Raw genomic sequence first — 12,793 nt, forward strand, 5'->3', positions numbered from 1 at the left:
AATGTTCTAATTGGTTTGGGGATTTGATAATCTTTGCAGTCCTGATCATTGGACGCCTTGTCTCAGACCCCTTCTCATAGAGTGTGTAGATGACATTCAGTGTACCCGTTCAAGCGAAACCCCATTGTGAAAGAGGATTGAAATTCGCATGTTTATAGAAGAGATCTTCGTCGTCGAGCAAACTGGCTCACTTCCCCACACCAGAAGATATCCAAAATTACCTACAACAATGGCACGTGATTTCGTAATTTTGGCGTGATTCCCCGCGTCACTTTTGCCTTTGTGGTTCATCAATTTCTTTGCTTTTGTTTCCACAACCATCTCACGATCTATAATATAGCATTCGCCGTCGCATTCGCCGTCGCATTCTTTTATAACCCATTTGAGGATAATTACTGGTTGCTGTTTGCGAATTCAATACATCCTATCTCAAATCTCGATTCACCTTTTTCGATTCTGTTCAACCTTCCAGCTTTGCGATCAAACTATTAGATACAACTTGCAAAATAACCCCGCAGCCTGCGAAATTGCGACAATGGGCTCTTCAAATATCGCTCGAAAGGAGCGGCGCAAAAAACAAACACGTTTGACATTCGATCCAATCTCCACTGAAGTACCTTTAGATTCACATGCGAAAAGTCAAGGACCATCGCCTGCGAAGGTTCGATACGAGAGAAAGAATGGCGGCACATCTACCGGAAATGGAGGCAGAATTACACGCAGTGGGATGTCTTCAGGGTCGCCGTTGAAAGCAAGTTCGGGTATGAAAGGAAAATCTGGGGACAAGGGAAAGAATGCGAGAGATGGTAAAATCGGCTTTGGATCATTACCAACACCCGCGAAAAGCTCACAGAAAGAGGAAATCAATATTGCAGATACAGAAGTAATCAGCGGATCACGTCAAAGCACACGAGGTTCAAAAGCGAAGAAGCCAATGATTGAGGACGCCACTGGTTCAGACGATGAGGCTACAATTGAAGTTGAAGTAACGACTCCATCGAAGAAAAACAGCGAGGAACCTGCTGCCGCAGAAGCTGCAGATGACAACTCGGATATTGAGATTACAGGTTCTACTACAAAATCTTCTGGAGGTAGTTCCTCGAGGAGACGTTCTCTCACAGGTCGAGGCTTTATACAAGGTGGAAGTACATATAACGCCCCCTTACCTTCTGGAAATCGTGGCCGAGCACCAAAAGCCCTAGTTCATAGCCCCAAACCTCCAACCCCCTCGAAGACTACGCCAAAGAAAAGATCAGTAACATTGTCAGATACAAGTGACGATGATGTATTCGCATCAAACTCTAGACCTTCACAACGCCCTGGCCTATTTAGTCAGAAGCTAGCTGCGCCAATAGAAAGTAGCGATGAATCTTGTGAAGAGGCTGATGAAGATTCCGAAGATGATATACTTCCATCTTCCACTAGACGTTGGCAAGCAACACGGATAGTCCCGCGAGTTACAGTTGAGATTGATTCCGATGACCCGGATGATGAGCCTCCAACCTCACCTATGAAGAGAAAGCGTCCCACCATCATTTCGGATGATGAGGATGGTATTGTTAGATCGCCTGCAAAGAGAACGAGGATCGTGGATGAGACTGATTCGGATGATGATCTGCCGCCTATGACTAAGCTACCCAAGACCACTCCCCCTGAATCTGATAGTCCCGCCCCAGCCCCACAAGTCAAACGAAGAGGACTGCCTAGGAAGCACAGAACTGCTAAGCAGAAGCAATTAGAGATTCTCAAACGCAAGCGTGCTGGAGAAAGTAACCCTGTTCTAACAGAATCTGAGTCTGATGATGAAGAAGTTGGGGGCTTATATGATTCGGGTAGTGATGCATTGACTACCTTTGAAGATGAAGAAGACGAGGAAGTGGAAGAGGAGGTTCAAGAAACGCGCAAACGAAAATCTCCAAAGAAGCCTGTACGAGAGAACGAGGATGAGTACGATTCGGACTTTGTTGATGACGATGATGTTGGCCTTCTTGGGGTCCCAGATTACGCTATGATTCCTCTACATCTCACGGCCGCAGCTCACAAACCTCTAAGAGAACATTTTGTCGAAGCGGTTGAATGGTGTGTTCAAAACAAGATCAATCCAGGTTTCAACCAAAATCTTATGCCCATCTACAAGGCGGCGTGGAATAAGCTCGAAGATGCATACAGTGGGTTATCTGGCAGCAAGTTTGTTTCCACTTCATGGACTTGTGACTTTACCAAAGGTCTCTATGCCCGCCCCGAATTCATCACCAGGAGACTTGCTCCAGGAGAAGCAATTGATCTTTTAGGAGAGGCTAAATGCGAGGCATGCAATCGTAGGAAGCATATACCAACTTTTGGTATCACATTAAAGGGATCCGCATACCACAGGGATAGCTTAGCCGAAGTAGAGAAAGATGATAGTGATACTGAGGAAGATGACGAGGAAGAAGATTCTGATGATGAGAAGGACACACGGAGTTTGAACAGCAGGGATGAACCTCTACCACCTCAAGACAAAGAGTTCATGGTCGGCTCGTAAGTTACAATTACCTACATATTTGGGTATGGATTTTGACTAACCTGGCCGTATAGTGTCTGTAAAGAAAACGCAGAAAATGCACATACACTCATTCATCTGAAGTATGCACTTAATCAATGGGTCATCGGCAGTCTAGAAAGTCAAGGCCATCTCACTATTGAGAAGCTTGCGAAGAGAGACAAGATGAGCGCAAAGAAGAGACAGAAGGAAGTTAACGGAATCGTCGATAAGTGGAAGGAGGAGAAAGAGATTAAAGAATTGTATGGCATCTGGAAACAACAATTAGAAACAGCACAGAACGCCAGTACAACGGGAAGACGATAAGATACCACGTGGTGACTGGGGGTGTCAGTTGGAGACAAGCAAGGGAGAGAATTGAATTTATGGGGCATAGTGGTGGAGAACTAGGAAGATTCTAACGATGCTAGGCATAGTATCAGGTATTTGGGAGCGAAATATGGAAGCAGGTAGCGATGATTTTACATTACTTTATTGCATTTCAGAGAGTCAGTAATTAGGAATGACTGGGAGCGAAAATAGTATTGAATTAGAGATACGGCGGGGATTTTATCGCTATCTAGTCAGTACTTGGAGGTTAAAGACCATATCGATGATACGGCACGATTTTAGATATCCAATAGCAAGATTATTAACAGTTCAATAAATGATTGATTGATGTCTCAATCTCTTATGATTGATTTCTTACTACATACCTACCAATCCTAGTGTACCCAGGTGGCTTTTGAGAGGGAAACGACCGTTTCATATATACTCCTGGTATGAACATCTGAGCTTGAAATACATGTAATCTTACGATATACGATATTCAACATACCTACACCTGCCTGGACCAATTGATTTGTTCTAGACGTGGCGGTTACCAGGATGTATCAATCATCATAAATGTGACACTGTACCGAAGTTACTCGGCCAAAAACATGCGATTCTTTCTTTACCATGATAATGATGATGACTTGGGGTATGTAGGTGACCCCTCACATCTGTCTGACGTATCTGTATCCCGTGTCTGTTTTGACCAAGGAAAAAAATCCCATCCCTTGGTGTCGATCAATTTGATATTTTTCTTTGTCAAGTACGAGTAGACTGCTGTAGCATTGACGCGTATTGTGTTTGTGTGGAGTGATTGTATGGTAGGGCAGTCGAGCATCTATCAAGTAGGTATCAACTAATAAGGATCTAGTAGTACCGTTATTAGTAAAGGCGTGGAGTGTTGGATTTATTTGGCTTGATAAATGATAGATAGGGTAGCGTGAAGACGATGTAGTATCGAGAAATGCAAGAATACCGGTATTTGAGAATCTATCTACCTATTAAATTGAGTTTATGTAAGGTTATCCATATCCGTATCCATAATTGACGGGAGATCTCCAATCTAGTCTATTTGTGGTTATAGTTGGGAAATGTGGTACGGAGCGTGGCGTTGGTATCCGCCAATTAAAGCGATTAGCCCCATGATTAGCTCAGTGATTAGCTCAGCGATGAGCTCAATTGAAAAAAAGGTGACGTAGTAAATTGGGAGCAATGCAATGGGAACATCCATACTTCTCTGTACGATGTACATACAGTCCCGGTAGATATTATGACTCTTCACTCGCACCCGCCACAACTAGGGAAACTAGGGAAACTAGGGATAGGTAATTACCTACTTGGGTACTACTTGGGTGGTGCATCTCCACTCTTGAGTAAGAACAAACAAGGCTCCCATGGATTCCATCAAGGTTTACGAAGAGAGGAGTAGGAAGTAGGAAGTAGGTACCACGGAGGGAGGTAATGATCAGATGAAATCCAAAAGGCAAGAAACAAGATCAAGTAAAGGAACAAGTGGGAGTGAAAAACAAGGCAAGAAAAGATGGTATCATCAAGGTAAGAAAATGCAGTAAGTGCCATGGAATTAAAGGAACCAACTTTCCCCCTCTCATGATTTGGCTTTCTTTTTCTTTTTCCTCTCCCTCACATTCTTGATACACAACAAACATCTCATACCATACCATCGCATACGAAAACAACAACACCACCACGACCAATACCCAATACCCAATACCCAATACCCAATACCTCCAATAACGATCAACATATCAACTTCTTGAACAAGTTTTGATATCAATCCCATTATCCCACTTCCAAAAATCAAAACATCGTCATTACATCTTAATTCACCTCACCTCGTTCTTTATTCATCCCATCAAAGAGCCAATCAATTACTACTTGCAATCAAATCATCAAGTTTAAGACGCCTCATTACCTCATACGTTACATACACTACGCCAGCTTCTACGAGTTCTCTCACACTTGATATTCGAGTAGATAGAAAGTCTCTTTCTTCTATTTTCGAAGACTTCCGACACCTTTTCTTTTCTTTCGTGATACCCAGATACCCCAATATTAATCAATAAACCGCAATCATGTCTGTCAACGTGCCTGTCGACAGCGTCCAAAAGGAAAATGACATCAATCTTAAATTAAAACTTTACGGAATGTACCAAGGTATGATTTGACGCTCCCTTGCCACCGGCAGATGGGTATATACACAACTTTACTAACCACAAATCCGTGTAGCTTTCCAAGCTGGCAAAGTCCCATCTGTAAGTATTTTGTTTGGCGATCGCAGCATTCCCTCGCGCAATCGCTGATTGACGATGTACAGAATAACCAAATCGATGTTGCCCTCAACAGTTTCCTTGAGTCGAAAGCTCTCAAATCACCTTCCAACAGGCTTTCCAAGGAGGGTCAAGAATTAGCCCAACAATTTCGTTCCGTGGTCGAACAGGCAAAACTCCTCCTTCTCACCAAGAACAGAGACGAGCTTTTTCAAGATTTTGTTTGGCAATGTGAGCGTATTGACGGCGGAGCAGCTGCCGTTCCCGGAGCTCCTGTTGATCAGGCAACTGCTAAACAACACGGTCAAGAGGTAAAGGGAGGTCTCAAGACTCTTGGCCAATTAATTCTAACCAACGGACAATTTCGCAAGCTTTGTAAGTTGATGTGATATACGCGATTTTACGTCAAATATTAATATCCGAATTAGTGAATGATGCGGTCATCCTTTTACGCGATATTGCTGGTGACGCTGCTACTAATGCCGCTGGCAGGCTTAACCCATCTGAAGATCAATTGAGTCAAATTGATCGTCCCGCCGATGATAATACCTGGCACGAAAATCCAAACGTTTCAGCTGGCAGCATGAAGAACCAGATGAAGCAAAAATTCCAAAAGAACCAACCCATCGACAAAAACGATGTCAAGGAAGCCGTTGGCGATGCTAATCAACAAGCTCACCCAAGTGGATCTCGTGATCCAGCAGATACTGCTCAATTGGCTGGTCGTGATCAACAATACGACACTGCCTCTGGAGTTGATGGCCAGGCTGGTGCTCAAGCTGGTGCAAATACCTTGAAGCAACGTGCTTCTGAGAACATCCCCGAGGAGACCAAAGAACGAGGCCGTGAGACGAGAGATAAAACCAAGAACTACCTTCAACAAAAGTTGCCCGAAGAACGCCGTGAAAATCTTATCCACAGGCTTAAGAAGATGGTTGTGGAGATCCAAGGTCATCCAGATTGTATGTTTACTTATAGCTTGCTAGTGTGTTCATTTCAGAATTAACATATAGCAGATATGCAATCTATCGACACTCTTCTCGACTTAGCCGAGCAGTATGGAGGACATGCACATAATCTGGGCCAATCCGGATCTGGTGCTGTCAAAGGTGCACATACCGACAGCGCTCTAAAGACTGCCGAGAATGATTTGAAAGTTTGTACCTCACTGAAACTATCAAAAGTAGAATTCAAGCTAACGCACGTCAGACACTCATTGAGCGTTTTGCGAATTACACATCAAGCGATGATTTAATCGACTCCGTTAATGCGATCTATCGAGATGCTGATGCAGATCCAGAGCTGAAGAAATGGTTCCAGCAGATGAACGCCTTCGTTCGCAAATGTCTCAAGGAACAAGGTTATATTCTTGAAGACAGCACCACTCAACACTGGAATGAACTCTACGATAGAGGCAACTTTCTTCTCAGAGATCGCTACAGACCTCACACTAATCGTATCATTGATGAGATCAAATTCTTTGGCAATGAGTTCGATAACGATGAACAGAATAAGCGATTTGCAGAAACTTGTCAAAAGTTCTTCACAGCCTTGGGCCATGACAGCAGTGGTAACATTAAATTTAAGACGCATTTGCTTACGGACCTGTCCAATGTCATCATTCCTGCAGCTCTCGAAAGAATCCGATATACGCCAATTCCCAGAATCGAGTACAGAGATGGACAGAAGATGGAGATTGTCATTGAGAATCTGGTAGTTGAGAGTGATAATCTCATGCCTAACTTGCTTGATATTCAACACGGTATGTGCTAACATTTCCTTTGCCCTTATTCGGCGTGTTGCTGCATCTGCTTTCTACAGCAATGATATGTGAATTGCAGTCTATTGTTGCTTAGGGCTACGCCCGATATGCCATTTTCCCTTTTTGAGAATAATTACTAATCAAATGTTCATTGTAGAAAGCTCCTTTAGATTCGGCCGCAAAGGTTTCCACAACTCACAGAAAGGTTCATTCTTCGTTGCAGTTCAAGGTATTCAGATGGATTTAAGAGATATATCTTATTACATCAAGAGATCTGGTGGTCCTTTCAACCACGACGAGGGTATTCTCGATATTTTCCTCGGGGGTACTGGACTCAGTTTCGACATTAAGTTGACTGCAATCAATTCAGGAGAGAAGAATCGTCAAAACTTCTTGAGATGTGACGGTGTCAAAGTTAACATGAAGAAGATCAAGCTTAAGATCAAGCAATCAAGACACAAGGCGTTGCTCACTGTTGGAAAGTCGTTGGCACTCAAACCTCTTACAAAAGCCATTTGTAAGGCTATCGAGTTGGCCATCAAGCAGAAGGTTGAAGAAGCCGATGGATTCTTATTCAGAATTAAGCAAGAAGCCGATCGAGCTCAACAGGAGGCCAGCAAAAATCCAGATAATATCCCCAACATTTACAAACAATATCTTTCTGCTTTCCAACGACAAATGACCAAGGGACAAGAGAAGGCACAAAAAGCACAAGCATCCATGGCAGACAAGCAATTCAATATGCCTATGACAATGGACGATTCGATTATGCCCCATGTTATCTTGCCAGGTGGAATCTCAGCCAAGGCAACCGAGCATAAGAATAATGCTAGACAAGGTGCTGATTGGAGGTCAGCTGTCTTTGATCTTGGAAGTGCCAAAGCATCTACAAGTCTTCCCCAACCAAAGGAAATCTCAAGAAAACCACACTCCGTTACTCAAGGTGGTGTAAGAGGTCCACAAAATGTAGGTAGCACCAATAATCAGGGTGCTCAACAAGGCTATGGTCAACAAGGTTATTCTCAAGGTACTGGCCAAGGTTATCCTCAAGGTACTGGTCAAGCTTATCCTCAAGGTACTGGTCAAGCTTATTCTCAAGGTACTGGCCAAGCTTATTCTCAAGGTACTGGCCAGGACCATGGAAAACAAGGATACGGCCAATCAAACTTCAATCAACAACTTGATGCTGCTTTCGACAACACTGGTGCAGGTGTACTTCCTAGCACTACTGGCGTTGGTGTTCTACAAAACCAAACTGCTAGCAACGGTGCTATTGGCAATGGCGCTTCAAACCATAAGAATGTCCTTCCTACTAACGGAAACACTCAATTGGGATCCAACAACCCAGTTTTCCAAGGTAGAGTTTAATTGCCTTGATCGATACAAATGCATAATCTCTTTTACTTGTGTTTTGCGGAATGGAATTGTTTCTTCATAAGATACTACTACCGCGGATGATACCAATGCATATTTGGGGCTTGTTGGGGTTAAAAAAGACAAAACTGGAATGGATGAAGGATGAAGGATGGTTTCATATGTTTTCCCTTTACTTATTTGCATGGGCTTCACTTTGATACCTGATTGATTTATTTGCTTTTTAATTGCCAATTAATTGGTGGTCGAAAGATACCATAGCGTTTTGTTGGATTGGTTGATGGGAAAGAGAGTCATTAATGGGCATTAATGGTTATTCGTTGAAAGATGGATGCAGCCAGAATTTATGACGTGATGGATGGGACAGGACAGAATTCCTTTGACTATATTCTTAGGATTCGAAATAGCGATTTCTTATGTGTCATTAATAATAAAGATACTTTGAGCGATTAATGTAATCTTTCTTGTGTGATGATATTGAACAGTGAAGAGGATAGTGAGTGAGCGAAGTGAAGCCGTGTGAGGTGAAATAGATGTGGATATCTAGGTAATGGAATTGGATTGTTCTTATCGCCGGATGTGAATTGTTCACCATATGTGTTGAGGAGTGGCCTACAGGACTACAGTTTCGTTTATACATTTTGAGAGATTTGAGAGATTTGAGAAATTTGAGTATGTTAGGATTTGTCCATTATGATTTCAGAAACGATCCGGTACACCATAACAACTCTACTCGGGAAGTTCGGGTACCGAGGCCCATTTAAATCATTTTGTCAATACCTAAAAAGTTAGATTTTACATAATTCAAAAAGAATTTTTAAAATTTATATAATATATATATAGAAATCTTAAAAAGAAAAATTATATTATATAAAATTATATAATTGATAATAATTTTATAAAAAAAATTATATCATTAGAAAGCTCTTATTATTAATATTATTAATATAATTTTAGAATTTATTTCAGAATTTTTTAAAAAAAGTATACTAATATTCAAATTCTAATATATAATCTTTTTTAAATAGTTTTCTTTTTATATATAGATTAATTATTAATAAGTAAAAGAATTTTAATAAGAATTTCTTATCTTACTTATTTCAAATTAAGAATTAATTTCTATAATATTAAAAAAAAATTATTCAATTTAACATACAATTTCAAATGAATAAATAAAATTATAATTAATTTAATTATAATAATTAAGCTATTTTTATTCATACTTTAAATATTAGAATATATGATTAATCAAGCTTTCCTTAATTAATATCTAAAAATTATAGAATTCTTTTATTCAATATAAAACCTTAAAAAGATTAATAAAAAGAAAAGAAAAGAAAAGAGATATTAATATGAATTATAATTCAAGGAATCAATTGATAAATATTTTTTCGAATTATTTCAAAAATTGAAATTTATATTCAATATAAAAGTATTTGAATAAGAAAAGATTAAATATTGAAATTGTATTATGTTACGACGGCATCCAACACACCGCGTCACATGACATAAATCGCACGTGATGGAGCGTCAAGGAGCTTCAGCGCTCCTGGAGCGCGTTGCGATCCTTAACGATCCAACATATCGGAGAGGTCCCAGGGACCAGGACAAAGCACGAAGGTCTATATAAAGAATGGGATTTCATTACAATGTAGAGCTTCGTGCTCAAGAACAATCATTAGTTTCATTACTATAGTTACGAGAATTGCAACCAGTTACAACCTTATCGAATTCCTACTTGAAGTCTAGTCTAAACCACCTCGAGAGATCTCTAGACACTTCCACGTGACCCTAGAGGCAGCTCCCGTAACATATTATTATTCAAGTTTATTTAAATAATTTTATATTGAATATGAATTTCAATTTTTAAGATAATTCGAAAAGATTTATATCAATCGATTTCTTGAATTATGATTATACTAATATCTCTTTTCTTTTTATTCTATATATTTTTTTAAAGTTGTATATTAAATTGAAGGTATTACGGGCTATAAGTGTTAGACAGGACAGGTATACAACATAGGCGACTCGGTGGGACACCGGGGGGGGTAGGTTTTTATATCTTTTTCCTATCTACTTTATTCAATTAGATACAGATATAGGCGTATCGCATGGTCTTAGTATAACTATATAGATCGAATCGATTATGAATTTACTACTACTACTATTAAATTGAATATTCTTATTATTATAAATACATTATTAAATTCTAAATATACTTTCAACCTATGCAAAACCTAACTTTTCAGGTATTAGCAAAATGATTCAAATGGGACCCTAGTAATCTTTATTATTCATTTCGTAGCTACTAGCTACCCCACAGACCGTCATCGATTATGTAACACGAGTTCTTTTCGAGGCATGGACGAATGATTGGTGGTTGATTTGATTGATAAGAAGTAGTACATAGGTGGGTACGGACTCCGGAGGTAGCTTGCGAGTCACGATTTGGAATTGCTCGTCTGTTTGTCTGTTTGGTTTGTTGTGTTGTGTTTGTTTGGGCAAGTAAAAGCAGGATATCATTAAATGCTTTCGAGATTGTGCAGTGCGGGGATTAATCGATCATTGGGTGTTTTGGAGAGAAGTTTGTTTGTGAGTTTGAGTGTTGTTTTTTTTTGTTATTTGTTTTTTGATTTGAGTGATTGGGTTTGGGTTTGGGTGGAAGAGGGAGGGGAGAGGGGAGAGGGAGAGAGGGGAAGAGAAAAGGGGAGAGGGGAGAGGGGATTGTACGTTTCTTTGGTTGTTTTTGGAGGAGAGACGACATGTACATGCTACGATTGCGCAAAAATATTAAGCAAAAACCAAATTCAAATCAGAGAGAAGAAACTAATCACTGCCCCCCACAATCTCTAGAACAATATCACAAGTCTCAATACGAGAACCGAAAGTTCAAGACAGATACACAGACAAAGACGAGGAATAGAAATACAGAAACGCAATATGCAGATTCAGAGTATTCCGATGTGGGAGGGTACCTCGAATAATTATGCGTATTTGGTAGTGGATGAGGGGAGTAGGGATGCGGTGGTGATTGATCCGGCGAGTGCGGGGGGAGTGAGTTTGTTTCTTTTTTGAGGGGTTTTTTGGGGGAGGGGAGAGGGGGGAGAGGAGGTTGATGCTCGCAGATTGGCAGATTGGCAGACTGGCAGACAGATAGGGCGGGTAGAGGGAGAAATGGACAGAAAAATAAGGATGGAAATGATATTGAAGAAAGGCTAACATTAATCCAATAGGGTCGCACCAGTCTTAAAAGAACAAATCAAAGATGGAAAGATCAATTTAGTAGCAATTGTCAATACACACCAGTGAGTTTCTCACCGGCATCCATCTCCCTAGGAAGCATTGTTCTAATACTCGATTCCCAGTCATTGGGATCACTCAGGAGGAAATAATAAAATAGTAACGCCTCCCTCTCCCTCTCTCTTTCAAAGACAATTCCAGCTAATACCATCATCCAGCTCGCCGATCCAGAATTCAAAGGAAAACCTGTAATTGGAGGTAAAGATTGTGAGGGAGTTACAAAGACACCAAAGAATGGAGAGGGTTTCACAATTGGAGAGATAAATGTCAAGGCACTTTATACACCATGCCATACACAGGATAGTATTTGTTGGTTTATGGAAGATAAGAGTGGAAAGGCTATTTTTACGGGTGATACTCTGTTTCATGGAGGTGAGTTTGTGGACTGACGGGGAAGGAGGGGTGCAAATGAGACAGGAAGTGGATGGCTAGGATACATACAGAGCTGACTAAATCAGGATGTGGAAGATTCTTTGAAGGAACCGCAGAGGAAATGCACACAGCACTTAACAAGACACTGGCAGCTGTACCAGATGATACAGTTGTCTATGTAGGTCTCCTATGCTCTCGTCATCGGAAACTTCCAACGAAATGCTAACCATCCAATCTAGCCCGGTCACGAATACACCAAAGCGAATGTCAAATTCGCCGTCTCCGTTTCCCAAAGTGAAGCCGTCAAGGCTCTCGAAGCTTTCGCAGACAAGAATAAGGAAACACAAGGACAATTTACAATTGGAGATGAGAAGAAACATAATGTTTTTATGAGAATGGATGATCCGGAGATTCAAAAGGCGACGGGGAAAACGGATCCCGTGGAGGTGATGGCAAAATTGAGGGAAATGAAGAATAATTTTAAGTGAGTGTAAGTATTGCTTGGGGTGGGTTTCTATTTTGATGAAGAGATGTATACTGATGGGAGGTTGATGTAGAGAACCAATGGCTAAATTTTGATGAGGGGAGGGGAGGGGAGATGGCTTTTGGGATTGGGGAATGGTGGAAATGCAATGTTCAATGATTTAAAACGAATAGAGATGCAATATATTTTTTAGTACTTGCGTGAAGATATCTGAGTATGTATCCTGACTGATAGAATAAATCATGTGAACAATCAATGTAGGCGTGAGTAATCACTATGTACCTGAGTACCGGAGATTTTCCCCCCTCGCTTGCCCTTTCCCTTTTCCAATTACCCCTCACTAGGTGCCTTGATAATAT

At 40.8% G+C, this 12,793-nt stretch overlaps 3 protein-coding genes across 3 annotated transcripts; all 3 read left to right on the forward strand.

Moving 5' to 3' along the window:
* Positions 1–226: 226 nt before the first annotated feature.
* Positions 227–3,151, forward strand: EAF01_005123 (uncharacterized protein). The gene is made up of 2 exons (XM_038913378.1): positions 227–2,520; positions 2,578–3,151. The coding sequence occupies exons 1-2, from the start codon at positions 536–538 to the stop codon at positions 2,846–2,848; spliced, it is 2,256 nt and encodes a 751-aa protein (XP_038771464.1). The 5' UTR covers positions 227–535; the 3' UTR covers positions 2,849–3,151.
* A 1,796-nt stretch (positions 3,152–4,947) lies between these two features.
* EAF01_005124 (uncharacterized protein) lies at positions 4,948–8,272 on the forward strand (the record flags this gene model as incomplete). Its single annotated transcript, XM_038913379.1, has 7 exons — positions 4,948–5,029; positions 5,102–5,127; positions 5,190–5,517; positions 5,571–6,104; positions 6,159–6,298; positions 6,352–6,904; positions 7,062–8,272. The coding sequence occupies 7 exons, from the start codon at positions 4,948–4,950 to the stop codon at positions 8,270–8,272; spliced, it is 2,874 nt and encodes a 957-aa protein (XP_038771465.1).
* A 2,532-nt stretch (positions 8,273–10,804) lies between these two features.
* EAF01_005125 (uncharacterized protein) lies at positions 10,805–12,438 on the forward strand (the record flags this gene model as incomplete). Its single annotated transcript, XM_038913380.1, has 7 exons — positions 10,805–10,870; positions 11,132–11,241; positions 11,512–11,583; positions 11,644–11,677; positions 11,737–11,950; positions 12,037–12,128; positions 12,190–12,438. The coding sequence occupies 7 exons, from the start codon at positions 10,805–10,807 to the stop codon at positions 12,436–12,438; spliced, it is 837 nt and encodes a 278-aa protein (XP_038771466.1).
* Positions 12,439–12,793: the final 355 nt, after the last annotated feature.

Source organism: Botrytis porri (assembly GCF_014898465.1).
Source record: "Botrytis porri strain MUCL 3234 chromosome Unknown BPOR_006, whole genome shotgun sequence".
Classification (NCBI taxonomy): Eukaryota; Fungi; Ascomycota; class Leotiomycetes; order Helotiales; family Sclerotiniaceae; genus Botrytis; species Botrytis porri.